Source organism: Monodelphis domestica, chromosome 3 (genome assembly GCF_027887165.1).
Source record: "Monodelphis domestica isolate mMonDom1 chromosome 3, mMonDom1.pri, whole genome shotgun sequence".
NCBI lineage: Eukaryota > Metazoa > Chordata > Mammalia > Didelphimorphia > Didelphidae > Monodelphis > Monodelphis domestica.
In genome coordinates this window covers 290041826-290061802 of record NC_077229.1, presented here as the reverse complement: position 1 = coordinate 290061802, position 19977 = coordinate 290041826, and the positions used below count along the sequence as shown (strand labels likewise).

The 19977-nt window shown below is 36.3% G+C and overlaps 1 protein-coding gene across 5 annotated transcripts in view; it reads left to right on the top strand.

The window, feature by feature from the left end:
* The window catches only part of NOL4 (nucleolar protein 4), a 438053-nt gene extending 419231 nt beyond the window's left edge, over nt 1–18822 (top strand). For all 5 annotated transcript variants that reach the window (XM_056823865.1, XM_001380265.5, XM_016431542.2 and 2 more), the window contains one exon: nt 16887–18822. In XM_056823865.1, coding sequence (XP_056679843.1) covers nt 16887–16907 — 21 coding nt within the window. In that variant the 3' untranslated portion in view covers nt 16908–18822. The remainder of the gene's footprint in view (nt 1–16886) is intronic.
* The last annotated feature ends 1155 nt before the right edge of the window (nt 18823–19977 follow it).

Genomic DNA, 19977 nt, shown 5'->3' with positions numbered 1-19977 from the left:
ATACTCCCAAAATTATAGCTCATGTGCCCCCACTACTGTGCTTCCCCTTAATAGTAAGCCAACTCTAGCTAGTTCAGAGCCAAGGCATTTACAAAATAGAATGGCATTCCAAATTGGAAGAGGAAGAGATTACTTCTAGCTGTAGAGATCAGAGAAGATTAAATACAAAAGGGGAAATGGAAAGAAATGCCCTACATTAAGGTACAAGAGTTGGACCAAAAAAGAAATGATCAGGAAAGTGAAAAGGAGTTCAGTTTGGAGAAATATACTGTGCATAAAGGAAAGTAATATCTAATAAGATGGAATAGGTAGGCTAAAGCTAGATTGTGAATAGTCTTGATTGTCAGGCTAAAGAGTTTATATTTTATCCTGTAAGTGAAAGAAATGCTGAAGAGTTTTGAGCAGAAAATAGCAGACTTGGGCTTTAGGAAAAGTTATTTTTAAAGTTTAATGAAGGATAGATTGGAAAAAGGAGAAGCTGGGGGCAAATAGACAAGTTATGAACCTATTACTCAAGCCAAGATATGATGAGTGCCTGAAATGAACTGGAATGGTAGTAGTAGGAGTGGAAAGAAGGGGATGGATATTGAGACAGAAGAGACATGTGAGAGATTTATTCAAATTATGCAAATGTTTGACATGAAAATAAGCAACCATTTCTCTGTTATTCTAAGGGCTTTGATATTAAGGACTGGGAGACACTTCTGTTGTTGATTGCCTTTAGACTTTCAGAAGTTTGGGATCTCATTGTTAAGGTGTATTCTGTCACCTGAATCTAAACCATATGCATAAGTCAGTTGTGTCAAAAGTCCTTCTCTGTAGAATCTAATTGGATTCAATGTACAGCCTGTGTCATCTCTGTCCTCAAGGAGCTCACACAGAGACCAGATACCAGCAACTGGAATTACTGTTGGCTGTGAGATGGACCAATGGTTCGCCAAGCCTTCACCCTTCCCTATGCCATGCACTGTACTAAGCCCTGGGAATGCAAAGATCAAAAGCAAAGTAGTCCTTGCCCTAAAGGAATTCTACTAAAGGAAGCAATTTATATATTTAATTTATATATTATGTAGTTCACATATATGCCTGTTTTAGATTGTATAGTTTCTATAATATAAAACACAATATATTATCATATTTTATATTATTCAATCCACATAACATATTATATAATTGTTATTATATAACATGCTGTATAATTATCCTAATACATTGAATATAGTAATTTTTCTTATATATCATATGATATGTACAATGTAATATACTATGTATATATATATATATGTCTCTATATATAAACATACATATGTATATAATTCTTCCTCTCATAAAATGTAGACTCCTATAGAGCAAGGGCTATTTTGTTTTTGTCAGTGTGTGTGTGTGTGTGTGTGTGTGTCTGTGTGTGTGTGTGTGTGTGTGATTTTTGTTTGATCTTATGCACGTAAATACAAAGTAATGGAGAGGGCACTAGCAGCTGGATCAAGAAAGGTCTCCTGGGAGCAGCTAGGTGGCTCAGTGGACGGAGAGCCAGGCTTGGAGATGGGAGGTCCTAGGATTCAGACTCTTCCTAGCTGTGTGACCCTGGACAAGTCACTTAACCCCCATCGCCTAGTCCTTTCCACTCTTCTGCCTTGGAACCAATACATATTATTGATTCTGAGATGGAAGGTAATGAGAAGAAAGGGAGGGAAGGAAGGAAGGAAGGAAGGAAGGAAGGAAGGAAGGAAGGAAGGAAGGAAGGAAGGAAGGAAGGAAGGAAGGAAGGAAGGTGGGAGGTAGCATATAAGTTGAGCTTTAAAGGTAGCTAGGCAGAGGTGAAGAAGGGCATTCCAGGGATGAGAATGTCAGCTTCTGCAGTGTCATGAATTGGAATGTGAATTAGGCACAATTCTTGAGTCTTGAACACATTTAAATAGTAAGGGCACAGTTGATAGAAATGAAGTAATCTGGAAGTTTGATTTTGTTTCAGGCACTCAGTAAACCAAGAGTGTTAAGAAGAGAGAAAAATGTTTTGGGAGTAACACTGTGAAAGTTAGTAAAAGTTTATGTGCTGCTCAGAAGTGCATTTAGCTCCAGAGCCCTGCAGGGGAGCGGTACTGGTGGGTGCACCTTGGGCACAAGGTGGAGTGAGCTAGCTGGCTGGATGAGAGGACTCCTGGTTCTGCCTGCTCAGGGTCTACAGCTCTCAGAAGCTCGTGCTATTGACATGTTGGGGAGGACACTATTGTCACCACCCCCCCACCCCATCTTCACCCTATATACCCACTGAAATTAACTGCTGGCCTGCCTAAAATCATGATTATAACTGTTATGGACTAGAAGATAGCAAGGATTTGACCCTTTGCTCTGGGCAATTCCCCAAAAGCTACAAACTGTAAATTGAGAGAATTTGCATGGTAGGTATAACTGGTAGTCAGTGAAGATTATATGCATTATCTAGCCTAAAATACATTTAATTGTATTTGTGAATGTCAGAATAACCTAAATCAAGACTGAAGTACTTGACAAAAAAAATTATGAAGTATCACATAACATTTCAAAATATGTTTTTAAAAGACATGGTATCTATAATGATTTCTTTTCTCACCATGTCTAAGAAATTCTACTCCCCATTTTGACTAAGCTCATTTCTGCCAGGTTTCTTCTGAATAATGGATTTACTATGACTATGTTTGAAGTGGAATTTGGGGGGAACTAGCTCTCCCAGAAATCATTCTAATGAGCAGACAGGACACTAGCTAAGAAGCTTGCAAAAAAAAATGCAGCTTTATTTGGAGAAAATAGCCGGGAAGGGGCAGTGAGTGGGAGAGGAAGGGTAGGGAAGGGGATTCTGCCTACACAAGCTGTTTGCTCAGGGGGAAATGCCCTCTCTCCTTCTAAGTACAATGACAGACTTTTGTAATAATCTTGATGCAAGATTCTCCTCTTTCCTTCTGTCCAATCCCCCAGGGGGAAGGGAGGAGGACACTGTGGCATTTCAAATCTTGAACATGTGATTTTTCACAACCCCTAAAGACCCCCATGATCAAAAACCTATGAATATCATGTGATGTTCAACCTTGGGAGACTAAAGATACATTTGGAACTCCCTGTTCCTTCCTCCTTCAGCTTATCTTGCCCCTCTTCTAGAGCTAGCATCTTTCCCAGGCTACAGATAAACTCTTCTCAAAGTTTTTGAAAATAGGTCAGGAAAAATTTGTGTGGTAGGCAGGCAGTTTTAGTCTAAGGAATATTAATACTAAGGGATCTTGAAAATTGGGGTTACAAGGCAAATACCACTCTGAGAATTACACATGGAATCTCATCCCACACAACTGCCTTCTGCTTTCAACCAGTCCCATCAGAATTCTTATCTCTAATTTTATTTTTTCAAATTCAGGCTAGCCTAGACCCCATGCCTTTCTCACAATTTCTCCCTCTTGAATGAACTTTTTCATAGTACCTTTCAGATGCCTGTGCCCATGAGTTTAAGGATGGGTAATGAATTATAATTGTCCTTCTAACAATAATAAAGCTAATACAATATAGTAGGCCAATACTGTAAAAGGCTAAGAAGGGACTTTGCAAAGCAATTGCAAATTCTTGAGACCTAAACAACCTAGGACATTTCAAAATGAATCATTAATGTATAAGTTAAAACATTTATTTAAAAGTTCTTATAATAGAAATGCAGAAGAAAAACATGGTTCAATAGATATATGATTGGGGATTTTGACTTTAAATGATCACTCTATTGCTAATATGAATAACATGGAAATAGGTTTTGAATAATGATACATGTATAACTCAGTGGAATTGTTTGTCAGCTCCACAAGTAGGGAGAGAAGAGGAATGGGGAATCATGTAACCATGGAAAACTATATTTAATTAATTAAGCAATTAATTAATTAAAGATAAATAAAGTATTCTAAATTTAAACAAAGTTCTTATATATAGTTTATAGTTTTTTTTAAACAAAAAGAAATCAGAACCACAAACCTCAAAACCTTTGATGTGATGTGAAAAGAGGTCTAGAGTATAATTTTAATGCAATAGCTAACAAGGAATATTAATAATTATGGGCAAACCATAGCAATGGCCTGTTATTCATGGAATCTTGGTAAATAGAACAGCAATTAATTTGCTGATTAAATAACTGAATTCAACTCCAAACTGTACTACTTATTAGCTATGTAACACTGTACAAGTCCCTAAATCTTTTAGAGCCTTTGTTTCTTCAAGTTTAAAACGGAAATAATATACTTCATGGAGTCGTGAGGAAGAAACTTCATAAGTCACAAGACTCTATATCAATGTAAATTATACTTCTTGTGAATACAGGGATTTGTATTGATCCTTATTATTGAAGGGCTTGCAATTTTTACTTCTGTTTTCTGTTATTTCATTTCTTAATCTAGGTACTATAGGTATCTCAAGAATTTTGCTTTTAAAAATTTTTTGCATCTTTTGCTTATTTTTTCAACCTTAACATATTTTTAAATTTGATTATTCATGTTTAGTGGATTTGGAAATATGAAAAAGATCTTGACATACATTTATATAGTTATTTACAAATGGAGATATATAATTCAATTCAACAAATATTTATTGAATGCCAACTTTGTCAATGATACTTGATTAGGCCTGAGTTTTGCTTTTCTCCCCAATCCTTACTTTCCATCTTAGAATCAATACTGTGTATTGGTTCCAAGGCAGATGAATGGTAAGAGCTGGGCAATGGAGTAAAGTGACTTGCCCAAGGTCACATAGCTAGGAAGTGTCCAAGGCCAGTTTTGAACCCATCTCTAAGCCTGACTCTCTCTTTACTTAACCACCTTACTGCCCCCTTACAGCTGAGTACTACTAAGATGAAAAATAAAATTATCTCCACCCTCTCTGTTCTGAAAGTGTTTGCAAGAGGAATAAGGCAAATATAGAAATAAGTATATTAGAATTTAGACTATGAGAAAGACAAAGGAAAAATCTAAAAGAACTACAAAAAATCAGATGGGGAGAAATCACTTTTGTCACCTTATTTAATAAGGCAAAGTTTTATAGAGGAGGTGGTACTTGAATTAATTTTTTAAAGAAAAGAATTCTTACAGATGGGAATGTAGATGGTCCATATTCTGCACATGACCCAAAAGAATACACAAAGAGAAAAAATCAGGGGACAGCCTAAAAGCCTTTGTCTGGAATATAGAATTAGTGAAGAGGAGCAGTGTGAAATAAGACTTTAAATCTATGTGGAACTGGATTACAAAGATCCAAAAGAGCCAAGCTGAAGAGTCAGTCCAGATTTTGTCTAGGGGGCAGAAAGTTACTTAAGATTTCTGAACAGGAGAGTGACATGGGCAGACCTGTACTTAGATTGTTTTGTCATTTGAATAAAGAATGGATTGGACAGGATTGAAGAATGCAGACAGGGAATGCAGCCAATCAATCAGTTAGCTTTTAAGTGCCTAATATTTGCCAAATGCTAGGGAGACCAACAAATACTAAAATACATATTAGAATCAATGTATCTCTGAACCTGGATAGAAGCAATGAGAATAACCTAAAGGGAACAGATCCTAAATACCTAAATAGAAATAGGGAAGTTGGAAGCAGAGAAAGTACTGGAGAAGAGATAATAATAGTTGTGGAGGAAATGAATTTGAGGTTCCAGTGCTACATGTATATGGATATGTCCACTAGGCAGTCCAAAAGGAAGTACTAGAGGTCAAAGGAGTATTGTGGCTCACTAGAAAGACTGCTGATTAATCTGAAAAAAAAAATTATAAGTCATGGGAAAAGTTGATAAAGAGGCAGGCCTAGAGTTGAGAGGAATCCAAGATTTAGAAGCTTAGTTCAGGAATTATATTAATTAGATGAAATTATGTTTTTTTGAACACAATAGGAGACATTCATTGCAATGAATCATGAAACAAGATTTCTTTCTGAATTCTTTCTGAATTGCCATTTAGATATTGATAGCATATTCATTTTTTTTAAATCACAGACCCTGGGCAAGTCATTTAACCTCATTTGCCTAGCCTTTAGTATTTCTTATGCCTTGGAAGTGATAGTATCAATTATCTGACAGACGGTAAGGATTTTATAAAAAATAATATGAATAAGAATAAGAAATTTAAAAAATAAAATAAGACATGGGAATAAGGGAGATTTCCCAGCAAGAGAGTCTATGTAAAGAGAAGAGAGATGGAGATGAAGATAAACCCTAAGAAGACATTCATACTCCAAGGTCAGGAGGAAAATGAAGCCAGCAGAAGAGACTGAGGACATTGTCTGTGGGGGGGAGAGCTAAGAAGAGATCCAGGAAAGTGTCATGAAAGCCAAGGGAAGAGAGAGTATCCAGTAGAGTTTGTTGGCAATTTCATACCACAAAAAATAGCAAGTAGGATGAAGACTAAGAAAGGGACATTTAAAAGATGTTGTAGACAATAGTTTTAATAGACTGCTAAGAATAGATGCCAGATTGCAAAGGACGAGTGAGTGAACTGAATTGTGAGAAACTGAAGACGAATATGAACTTTCTTTGTAGTTTAACAATGAATGGAGAGGAGAGTCATAAGATGACAGCTAAAGGAGTAATCAAGAGAGATCAAGGAAAGATCTTCTATGTTTAGAAAATACCTAAGATTAATATACATATACCTATACAATGGTCAAGAAATGTGGGCTCTCATCCCTTTGTCATTGATATCACAGTTCAGTCAACTTATAAATGCAGTTTTTTGACAAGTTAAAAAAGAACACCGCAGATTAGGGAGCTATTCACATACTTGTAAAGACATATGTAAACTATATATCAACAACATCACAGGATTCAGTACTGGATGGAACATTAGATATGATCTAATGACTAGATTCTAGTCTAGTCTAAATCTCTGATTTTACAGATATGGAAATGCTTATATGACTTGCCAAAGGTCACAGAGGTAGCCATTTGCAAAACCAGTAAGTAGAGAAATGGTAACTTCCATTCCAATCAGTTAAGATGATTAGCAATGGAGATAATGCTTCACTGGAACTATTATTGGGGGGGGGGAGCTAGATCCAAATATAAGTTTAAAAAACTGCAAATTTTATATATGATTAAATGCCTCACTTTATTTAATAGATTTAATTGGCTCCGAAACTTCAGAGAAGTTTAACTGAAGGGTCATGTTCACTTCTGTTCTATCTGGAGTTTCCAGCAAGAATAATTGTTTTTGCTGTTCAATATTGATTTAGGTTTTATATAGTCTTCCTAAAAGTCATTTCTCTGCTGCATAATAAATTTGATTCTTCATGTCATCTTAAAGATCCCTAGGGAATATTGCATTATCCTTAGTCACAAAATAAGCAAGGAAAAGGAAGTTTTATGAACTTTCTGGACTCTTCCTTTTAGAGTTGCATATAGTATAAAGGTCAGGTACTTTCAAGTGATGTGACCTCATTGTGTTTGCTTTGTTTTGTGTCTTCCCCTAACTTTTTCAAAATAAGGAATTTTCTCTGGGGACCTATCTTGGAAGATGTCAAGCTTCACTGGTCTCATCAGCAATTATGCAATATAGAACAAAGGTCCTAAGAGGCAACTGTTCCCTTGCCTAGGAAGCCAGTAATCTCATTTCATATCTTGAAAATGCAATTCATAAGCTTCCAGTGGCCCAGGTTTTTTTCCACCAAATGGAGATAACTAAAGCTCCTTTCCTGGCATATATATAACAGTTACCTATTCTAGTCCCAGAAGAGCATATGTTTAACACCATTAGTGATATCCTTGTGTCACACTTGTGTCAGAGGGCTTAACATGGAGTCCAGAAGGATTCAAGATTTCAGGTCCCACTTCTGACATATATTGGCTTTGTAACTATGGGAAACTCACTTAACCGCTCTATGCCCCAGGGATCTAGGACTATAAGTTTCAGAGCAAATGCCTGATGTTCATTAATAGAGCAAGTTTCCTTAATAATAGGAATCAATGAAATCACAAATTCAATTAAAAAATACAAAATCACAATTATTTTAAATTCCCAAACCAGCCACAATTGCAATTCTTATTTTTCCATTTAACTTTGTAAATTCCAATTCTTTTTTAATCTTGAATGCTGCCATAGACTTCCATATCTGAAAAATGCTTAGTTTTTTGTCATGTGTCATATTGCAGGAAATGTTATCCCTATCTAGGCTTCCCATCATACTAAACTATTAAAAATAATAGATGTAGTATGTTCTAGTGGCTAATCCATTCCATCACTTAATCAAATTCAGATCTGTTATGTTTTTAAAAAATGAATATGCCATCAATATCTAAATGGCAATTCAGAAAGAATTCAGAAAGCAATCTTGTTTAATAATTCAGTGTAATGAATATCTCCTATTGTGTTCAAATACATAAAGTAATTTCATCTAATTAATGTAATTCCTGAACTAAGCCTCTAAATCTTGGATTCCTTGACTCTTCCAGGCTGATTGGAATGCTTCTTTTTAGAAAAGTATTCCATAGTTACATGTATTCTGTATCTAAAATGATCTTGAATGTCACTATAAGAAGAGACATGTCACCCCACCATAAATGTCTCTGACAGTATGCAGTCCAATTCTTTTTTAATATGGTATCATGGGATGGGAACACCAGGGTTCCAAGGTAACCATATATGATAAAAGTTCAGTATATGTGGCCATATTCAGAGAAATGTTCCAATGTATCTATGTAATAATGAGCTATAACGATTATAACGAGTTCCTACCTACCTACTTTACTCTGAGAGGGTCTTATACCAATCAAAATCTATTGTCTAAATGAATTCACAAGAAGATATATTCAACCTTATATTCTAGGACCACTCTTGCTATGCTACCCCATTAGAACTGTAGTTTGCCGTGATCAGATTTTTTCCCACCAGTTTTCTCACTTTCCCTTGAAATAGTCATTTTCTCTTAGACAACTGGCAGAGGCATGAAAATTTGAAAGGATACAAGCTGGATCAAATGTTGTATCCTCTGAATGCTTTCTAATCCTTAGCAATAACCCTTGTCATTTCTTCATACAAAACCTTTTTATTTATTGGTTTATTTCAGTCCATCAATAAGATGGTGTTTGACTTTACCAAAAATCTTTTGATATCTGGTAAAGTGAGACTGATTGGAATTAGAAAAGAGACCATGTGCGCTGGGCCTATTGGACAATCTATGTTTTCCATGCTACAAGAACTCTGGAGTTCTCAGCTGCAGCAAAGACCAGAGCAATCAAGTGACCCAAACCTAGTCTGTTACCAACCTGGTAAAGAAAGGAAGGAAGGAAGGAAGGAAGGAAGGAAGGAAGGAAGGAAGGAAGGAAGGAAGGAAGGAAGGAAGGAAGGGAGGGAGGGAGGGAGGGAGGGAGGGAGGAAGGAAGGAAGGAAGGAAGGAAGGAAGGAAGGAAGGAAGGAAGGAAGGAAGGAAGGAAGGAAGGAAGGAAGGAAGGAAGGAAGGAAGGAAGGAAGGAAGGAAGGAAGGAAGGAAGGAAGGAAGGAAGGAAGGAAGGAAGGAAGGAAGGAAGGGAGGAAAGGGAGGGAGGGAGGGAGGGAGGGAAGGAGGGAGGGAGGAAAAGAGGGAGGAAAGAAAGGAGGGAGGGAGGGAAAAAGAGAAGGAAAAAAAGAGAAAGAAAGAAGACTATTTCAGGGCATTCATGCAGAGATAGCTGCTTTTCCATTTCCTTTGTCCCTCAGCAATTTAGCTCATTGTATCACTCAAGGTCTTTGGGTTGTTACAGTGACAAGAAATTCCTCCAGGCACTTTATCCACTGTTTGGTATTATCTGTGCTAATGTTTCCCTCCATTAATTTGGATAATTGAAAATAGAATGTGTAGGTTTCCCAGCATTCTCCTGACACATGCTAGATAACCCCACTTGCCCTCTTGCCCTTTTTTTTTAATCCTTTCATTCAGAATTAGTTTCTGGGGAAAGTTAAGTTATTAAAGAGGTATTCACTTCTTCATTATTTAGCTTTTATTTTATCTATTTTTAAAAGAAATTTAAGATTGACAGAAAACTCAGAAGATCATGTAATACATCCTTCAGCCTTCAGATAAGGGACAACTTAAAGTATCCTAGACTTTTCTTTTATTGCTATTTTCTTTCAGATTTTCAGAAATTAGAAAAGGGAGAATGGGGAGCAGGGTAGATGGGGTAGAATAAGTTTTAAGAAACAAAATAGGAAAAAGTAGTTCTAGCTTTCACGTCATCCAAAAACTATGACCTCCAAAAATATAGATTCATTATTAACCACTTGAACATCAATTTTAAACAATAACTATGTTTTATATGTCAATTTATAATGTGAATAAAAACCACATAAATAGGTATTAATAGCAGTTATCAATTTATGGAAGGTGGCATGCATTTGGTAAGTCGCTAAGAAAAACAAAACTAACTTTGCTTTAATACTGCCATTTAAAAACTTTTAATCACTTTTCCCTTCCCTCAATCCAGTCCTGCTATAAATCAAGGTCTACAATAGCAATGACCATTTTGAGGGACAGTGTTGGATTTATTAGGACATTATTGGTTCCCAGAAGGCTATTAACCATCAAACTGATTGTTAACTACTAGTAACACACAATTCTGAAGGGATTATTGCTGAGATAACTCACACAGAGCCTTGCCTCTCAGGGCTATCCGTGTTTTATCAGCATTGCTAGAATAAACTGCTATGGTATCCATATGACTAATGGACAGCATTTTAAATAATGGTTGCTTCCTTAGAACATATAACTCCCAATGAATCTTTCAATTTACAGAGCAAACAAACATTTGTCCAGCAAGTTTTGGGTGTTTGTTTTATTTTTCATGTAATCATAAGATGAATGCTCCTCCAAGAAGATGATTATGGGGCACTGGCTTTTAATGGGACGTGGGAAATACAGTGAAACAAATAGATCTTGAAACTGGAAATATTATGTTGCAATAAATCCTGAAATGGACTGCTTCAGGAAGTAGTAAGTTCCCTGCTATTGGAACTGCTCAAGCAGAGGCAGGATGGCTTCTAGGTAAGGATGTTGTAGGAAAAAATTCCTGTTTCAGATGGAAGCTATCCACAGAGATCCTTTCCAACTCCAAAATTCCATGATTCTATTCAATATAAATGTCTTCTCTGTTGACTCAATTTCCCCATCTGTAAAATGAACATAAAATAATAGCACCTACCGCCTAAGGTTGGGAATGAAATAATAATTATAAAGTACTTATCTCAGTTCATGAAATATAATAAGTACTACATAGCTGCTATTATAATCATACAGAAGTTCAACCCCTCTATGCCTCACAATGAGAAAGACATAGGAGATAAAATAGGAGGGGAAATTTAACAAGAGAATACAGAGGCAGTTAATTCAAGGGTTTTACTAGAGCTGTGTAAGAAGGCATTTAGCCATAAAAGGTTAGTTCCTGTTTATTTTACATTCGCAATAAATATAATGAAGAGTTAAATATCTTTGTTCATTCTTAAAATTGACAGACAATTTATCTCTTCAAAGGTAAAGAGACTGAAAGATCTACTCTTCCAGAAAGGATTTGGTTTGCACTGTCTAGAGAGTAATGGTTATCGCATTTGCTATCATTTTCTACAAAACTAAGACATTTAGAGTGGCTCTGATGCCATGTTAATGAAGAGAGAATTTCATGAGAAACAAATCCTAGATAACCCAAGAAAACATTTTCAACACAAGATTTGTATTAGGAATGGTCCATTTTGATTTTTTTTTTGCTTTCTTTGGGGGAGGTTCTAATCATCGCTTTCTCTAATCATTCCAACAGATAAAGCAATGTGGGTCTGGCAATATAGTACCAGAAAACATGACAGTCACTTTCTAGGTGATGAGTATATTGACTGGATAGTTCACAGAGTGACTAACAGTCTTCTTGCCATCTTGTAATGGTTTTGTTATTTTGCATGGTAGGCCTCTTGGTTGTCAATTTTGATTTAGTCAGGCATTGCAGGCTTGCATTGCTTTATAAACTCTTTTAAGTTTATTGGAGAGAAGCAAAAGCAGGAGAAAAAGCAATATGAAAAAAGTTGACACTTAACTAATATAATGACTATCCAATCTTCAGAGAAGGGCTGAATGTGACAATTGGTGCTAACAAGGATTGGCTGAATAATGAGGCTTTTCTGAGAGTTATTCAGATTCTTGGAGAAAGGATGTGGTTCAGTACTTCTTTAGGGGGAAAGGTAAAAAATATCAAAGTAGGGAATGCCCTATTTTTCTTTTGGTAGAGGAAATTCCCAGGTGAGGGAACTCCCTTACCCAGTGCAGATGGCCATCTTTTTCTATAACTAACAAGCAAAGAGAATTCTCTGGAGTACTAGGGGTAAAGGATTTGCCCAAGGTCACATAACTAGCATGTTGCGGGGAGGGGTGCCCCTTCTATCCACTGTGCTATGTCACCTTCCCTTTCAGGAGAATAGAAATCAAAGCAAAAAATGGCTATTATAATAAAAAAAAAATTTGACATTATAGGAATGTCAATTTTTTTTCAGATTGTTCTTAGAAATGGTTCCCAGCGTATATGAGATACACACATCTTCAGGAAATGGACCTTATAAATCAAAACACTAAACTAATACAAGTGTGAATAGTGAAGTATTTGTCATATTACCAATCAAGAATTATTGCACAATCAATAGTAAGTGCCTGCTATGTGCCAGGCACTCTGCTAACTCTTGGGGATACAAAGACAAAAGACAACCCCTATTCTCTTATAGTCTAATGAAGGAGACAACCTGCAAACAACAATGTACAAACAAGCTATAGACAGCGATAAATGAAGACAGCTATGTGACTCAGGACAAGTAATTTAAATTCTGTGTGCCTCAGTTTCTGTGTCTGTAAAATATGGATAATAATAGGATCGTTGTAGGAATAAAATGAGTTAACATGTATCATTCAAACCTTAAAGAACCGTGTAAAGCAATGATTATGATTTTTATACCTTGGACAACTTTCTTAATCACTTCTCTATGCCTCAGTTGCCTTATCTATAAGATGAAAGGGTTGTGCTAAGTATCCTTCTAGATCTAAGTCTATGATTCTTTTATCTTAGCAACAAGATCCTATTGGAGTAATCTTGTCAAAGGAGCTCAACACCTTGTTAAAGGGAGGTTCAGGAAGGTCTCATCAAGTAACTCTGAAAAACACCCTCAACATATATACATAGTATTTAACTGATTTTTTAAAGCACATGTATGTCTGCTGTCTGCAAAGCTGAGAGTAGGCTTCTTTTCCCCCTTTGAGGTGTAGCATAGACCAGGCAAAAGTTCCTCATTAAGTATATAGACCTCCTGGTGTGGAAATTCTCCTTACCGAAATAGATCAGCAACTCAATTGTGTTTTTTTAAACTCTTACATTCTGTCTTTGAATAAATACTTAGTGAGGCAGGAGAAAGATAAAAGCTAGGCAACTGGAATTAAGTGACTTGCCCAGAGTCACATAGGTAGGAATTGTCTGAAACCAGATGTGAACTTGGGAAATTGAGTCTTCCTGACTTCAGGTCTGGCACTCTATACACTAACTATGCCACCTAACTGCCCATTCCAATGTATTGTCTCAAAATGAGTTTGATTTTTGGAGATAAGAAAAACAAAGATGATTTTAAATGGCTTGTTCTTATGAATAAAATTATTCACATTTTGTTTTGCTTTGACTATTAAATAAACCTTTTCTCTTTCATTTAAAAAAGTATTGAGTTTGTACTCAGTATAAAACACTATTCTAGGCACTTTGGGGCATTCAAAATGAGAAAAAAATATGGTCCTGTCCTCAAGATGTTTACAATGTAATCTAGTTTCTTTTCTGATTGTAACCAGGTTAGGTTTTTTGCTGTTGTTGTTTTGGTTTGGTTTTGGTCATAATTGCTAAGAATATGTCTATAGAAAGGCAGCATGGCCTAATGGATAAAGAGCTGACCTCTGCATTAGTAAGACCTGAGTTCTAGTTCCACCGTTGGGATAAATAACCTAAACTTTTTGTGCCCCAAGCAGCTCTCTGATCTTCTAACTTGCAGACCAGTTAGTTGTTGATATACATTGGTAAAAAGGGTTAACTAACAGAGAATTAATTCCTTTTAACAATGAAATCACAGGGTTGGACCAAAAACAGAAACAAAACACAAAATACAAAAAGAAAAACAAAAAATAACAATTCATATGTATAAATGACTTTGACCCTCATCTTTACCCAAAACCAATTTCATTTATTTTAATCTTTTTTTAAATAATTATTCAAATCCAATCCACATCCTTCCCTAGTATCTTATACAAAGTAAGCTTTTTGCACATTTTGTTGGATTTAGTTGAATAAGACACTGGGATATTGTGCCTAACTCTTTCCACTGCCCCAGCAGTCCTGTATGTACTATACATCACTGGTGTTAAACTTGAATAAAATCAAATTCCTTCAGACCAAATAGCTATTTTAGAAAACTACAAATTAACATTATCCATGTGGTATCCTATTTTTTATTTGGTTAAACATTTTTCAATTGCATTTGAATCTGGTTGTTCCACACTCAAAGCTGTAAGGATTACATTTCTGGTATGAGTTTGAAATTATTTCTTTTTGAGAATTCTGAGTGCTCTCCACACCCTGTATATTTATTTGAACAAAAGTTAAAATTGCAGAATAAGAGGCACAGCCTCCTTTTGGAAGGCCACCGTGGTCTACTTGAGTGATACCAAATAGCTCAGAGATTCCCAAAGAGCAGAACAAGATGGAAGTCCCCCATAGCAGAGCAGAAACACTATGCATAAAGCTTATAAAAATAAAGATCACTCCAGTGATATGGGTAGGCGGAAAAGCACTACACCTAAGGCTTTCAGACTTATTGATCTATATCTGGGAGCTACTTCATCTAGTTTACCTCATTTCACAGATTCAGAAGCCCATAAATGTCAAATGACTTATCCAAAACACAGAACTAGTAAACATCAGACTCGGGATTTGAACATATGCCCTCTGGTTCCAGAGCTGGTTCAATAAGACCTTGGCAATATCTGTATTACTAGGGAGAAATCCCATCTATTTTTTTTTCTTTTTAGAAAGAAATTTGTTCTAGTATCGGGTTTCTTTTGGTTATGTTTTTAATGGATATTATTGACTATAACCGGATTGCCAGTCAAGGAAACAATCTGGAAATTAATAAGAGCTCATTGAGATCATACTGCCCATAGTAGGACAGTATGTTACTTTTTCCAGATCATTGTGGTTTAGTGGGAGAAGTCTTGGATTTGGAATCAGAGATTCAAGGATTCAAATTCTGACTCCTCCACTTACACTTTGGGTGACCTTCCTACACTTCAGTTTTCTTAACTATAAAATAAAGAAATTAGATTAGATGATTGGTAAGATCTTTTTCAGGTCTAGATCTTTGATCTACTTTTATTGTTAATGATTTTTTGATTAGTGCAGTTCTGTGATTTGCGTTTGCTACCTGTCTTCCTAGAGTTCCTTCCCTTTAGACTCAAATGAAGATGCATTGGAATAGAATTGAAAGATTCTTGAGTCTCAGAACTACCTACTAACTCTATGATCTTGGGACAAGTCACTGAACTCTTTGAGCTGCAATTTCCTATATCTATAAAATGCAAATAAAAATATTTACATTATTTACCTCCTGCAGTGGTTCAGAGAAAATCAGATCCTAAATTCAAAAGCAGTAATATAAAGGAAGGTCTCATCCATATAAATAGATCTTATTCATCTATTGACAGTAAAATGAGGACTGTGTGAAATGGATTCCAAAACCAAAGTTGTGAAATGCCACGGTAATTCATAAATTGGTTGATGCTGGTAGCCAATTTGAGAATGTTTGTGCTCTAGTTATGGTTCTTAAGTAAATTCCAAGGAACTCCCTTCTCTGAGCCATTGCCTATTCCACACTGGCCAGACCTGGGGTCTCTTCTCTCTTCTTTCTGTAGTTGACCTTTGGTTGAAATGGCTTAAGGTAACTAATCCTGAAATCTATATTTAAAACATCTAAAAATGTAAGTAGTTTGGAAAAGTGTTTTAACACCCTTTTCCCAAATGTATGTTGTAACATTCCAGCAAGTGGCACCCCAAATTGCTATATACAGACAGGATCTTAGAAGTGAAAGGAACCAGTAGTGTATAAGCTTCTTGATAGTCAGGATTTTGTTTTTGTCTTTGTATCATAAGCATTGGTCAGCTAGATGATGCAATGCATAGAGCATTTGGAATCAGGAAGACTCATCTTCATGAGTTCAAATCTAGCCTCAGACACTTACTAGCTGTGTAACCCTGGGCAAGTCACTTAAGCCTGTTTGCCTCAATTTCTTATCTGTAAAATAAGCTAGAGAAGAAAACAACAAACCATTCTAATATCCTTGAGAAAAACCCAAATGAGGTCATAAAGAGTCAGGCACAATTTAAATAGCTGAATAACAACAAAACAACAAATTGTAGGCACCTATCAGATTCCTAGTATAGAGCTGGAACTTAATAAATACTTTGATTGATCCCCTCATGTTGTGGATGAAGAAATCTTAGCCCAGAGAAAAGACGTAGTTAACTTGTGGAAGGTCACACAAAAAATAAATTATAAAATCCAGGATTCAAAGGCATCTCTTCCTCCATTGAAGGGTGGAATCCCTCCCTTCCATGTACAAAGTCCTTTTTTCATTATTTAATTTCATTCAGAGTGCTGCTTTCATTGTTACTAGTTGGGACCCAGGTCTACTGACTCTATTTCCAAAGCTCTTTCCAAAATCCCACACTGTTAGGCTATTGCAAGTGTGCCAAAAACATGGAGATCATTTTATTTATCAGGTAATGAAGAATTAGTGTCCTGAGATCCTCAGATGAAAGGTCCAATAGAACCACAGAAGTTATTGATTGTTTTTCTTGTGACTCTGACTTCCAGGTCCCACCGATCTCAGCATGAAGAGACAATTAGCCACCAGCTCTGGGTCCTCCAGCACTTCAAGCTCCAGACCCCAGCTGAGTCCGACTGAAATCAATGCCGTGCGGCAGCTTGTGGCAGGATACCGAGAATCTGCAGCCTTTTTACTTCGCTCAGCAGATGAACTGGAAAACCTCATTTTACAGCAGAACTGAATCCCACGACCTTAGCACTCAATGGGTCTTATCTTGGAGTTTCCACAAATGACATGTTGGTTTCCCAGAGCATATGCTCCAGGTATTGCTGCACGGGCTTTTAGGAGAGTTATATACCATAAAGCCACACTGTACTTGATCCTTAAGGTGATGTGTTAAGGTGCTTCAGGGGAACTGGCCTCTGATCTTTTCGAGGTACTTTCATGTGTCCAGCCCATTGCTTTCTGTTTTAGTCTATCAGCATAAATATAAAAAAGTGACTGTAGAATGCTAACTCACAGATGAAACAGAAGATGCTGTGGTCCTTTCCATTGGTTCAAGCTGCAAGTGCAATATTGTGGAATATGCTACTGACTCATTGGACCGAAAGCTGCAGTATATGGCAAAAAACAATGCCAAATTTCCTGTTGGTACAGGATGAAACAGCAATTAAAAGGATCTTGTATTTTAAAAGAAAATGTAATTTTTATAAAAAAAAAAGTTTTTTTCATTCAAAATTGTCATTTTTACTTTGGTAACTTTTTCACTGGTCCTAAAAACTGTTTTGAGAAACTATTGTAAGTCCCCTTTCCATCCTCTTTTTTTCTTCTATCTCCAAATTCTTTCTACAAAAAAAAAAATACACTTGATGCTGGAAAATCCATATATCTACATTCTATAAATCATCACATCACAAACTACTACCCAAAGGAGCCTGCATTACTTGTGTTCATGCTGTTTTCAAAGTCACCCCATTCAACATGGCAGCTTTCCAATTGGCAATTGTCATCACAGAGTGGGTTCTTTTTTTTAATATATCTATTTATCTATAAAGACATATCATTTTAAAAAATCACCCCTTGGTTCATTACAGCTGCTCACTCACGATTGCTGCTGCTGCTGCTGTCTTGTAGAAGTTCTGGTAGTAGTGATTGGATGTAGATGACTGAATGTTAAATGGTTGCAAGTGACAATCTGAAAATTTGCACTCTTTTCTGTAGTTTTCTTTCCATTTTTCTTTCTGAGATACTTTCCAAAAACAAGAAGGCCATTTCCTCTCTGAATATGCTTTATAGAATTCTCAGACCCAGTTTCCAATGTTCTACCAACTCTCAGTGGATGCAGCTGTGACTCATAGTGAACTCTCACCTTGCTTCTTTCTCCCAGCCCTGGCCCTGCTTAAATGGTGTTTTCTTTGTGCACTAAGATGAGCCTATTTTTAAATATATAGAGACAAGTCCTTTAGTTGATGCTTACTTGTACTATTTGTTCTGTTGTTTAGCTTTGGTTGGATAAAAAAGTTCCTTGTACATTCCTAAATTTGCCTTATTTCATGTAAAAAATAATTCTGTAATTCTGTTTTCAAGGATGAGTTTAAGGCATCAGTGAGATTTCCTATCTACTTGTTCCATAGAGTTTTTCAAGTAATGACTGTGATTGTGACCCAGTAATGTGCACTTTTCTTGTGCCTGTGGACATTGCTATGCTTTTTTTCCTCTAGTGTTTCTAGAATTATTGTTGCTTACAGTTATGTTTTAAAAAAAAAAAAGATAAAAAACCAAGAACTTTTGTGATACTGTTGGTGAATATAAATGTGAAAAACCTATTGAAATATGAGTATTTTGGAGATACATAGATTCGCAAACATTTCCAAGTGTGGATTTAAGATTCACAGATTTAAATGAAAATTCAAAAATTGAGGGCTGGTATAATTTCTTCTGTTTTGTTTGGTTAAATAAACAGATTTCTGTGTTTAAACATGATTGATTGTGAAACCTTATAAACTTTCCTAGTGCCACAGTGCCTAATTTGTTATGAACATTTTACCTTCTAACTGCTAAATAGGACTGGATACTGTTGTCTAGCACAAACAGACAAGTCAAAGCCATGTTTAAAGAAATAAGAAACACAAGGTTGTTATGTACCTGATGCATAACCCTGATGAAGAATTCTCTCAAAAACAGAAACAGAGTAGAAGATAAATCAGAGAATCCACATTACTATGAGCCTTTATCATTCAAAACTACATGGTAACATATTGAGGTTGGCACAAATCCATTTGGTAGTATTTGGTGTCCTCTACCAACTGTATACTCTTTCTTTCATAGTGGGTAGTTTTGTTGTAGAGAGAGAGACAGACAGAGAGAGACGAATGGTCAGTTGGATGGATGGATGGATGGATGGATGGATGGATGGATGGATGGATGGAGAGATGGAAAGATAGATGGGCTATTATTTCAGGTTAGGGCACCTCTCCCACTCTTGCCCTAATGGGAAGGCTTTCAGAAGAATTAGTCAAATCATTTCTAGATGATACCACTCAGTCTATACACATTCATTAAAAGACTATTATGTACCAGGCGCCAGGGATATAAGGAATTGCAAAAGAGAATCCCTGCTCTGAAATAGTTCACAATCCAGTGCGGGAGAGACAACAAGCGCAATGATTTACAAGACAGCTTTAGACAGGAAAGTAGGAAATTAGCAGCAGAGGGAAGAGACTCGAATTCAGAGAGACCACAGAAGGCTTCCCACAGCAGCCGGGATTTTAGCTGGGACTTGAAGGAAGCCAGGGAGGCCAGAAAGTAGAGATGAGAAAATGTGTAGACACAAACAGAAAACTACAATGACAAAAAGTAACTAGGTTGGAGGAGAGCAGAGAAGTAAGAAAGTGTCAATGATGCGAGTTTTTTCCAAAGTTGTCTTGCATTTAAATGAATAAGATTTCCTTATTCACCGATGGGCTTTATGTAATAATGCCCATGGAAGCACAAGATAAATGCTCATTTCTAATGTTGGACGAGTGCTCAAATTTACCAAGAACTAGTAAGATAGATAGATAGATAGATAGATAGATAGATAGATAGATAGATAGATAGATAGATAGATGATAGATAGATCTGGCAGCTGTTCTTTTT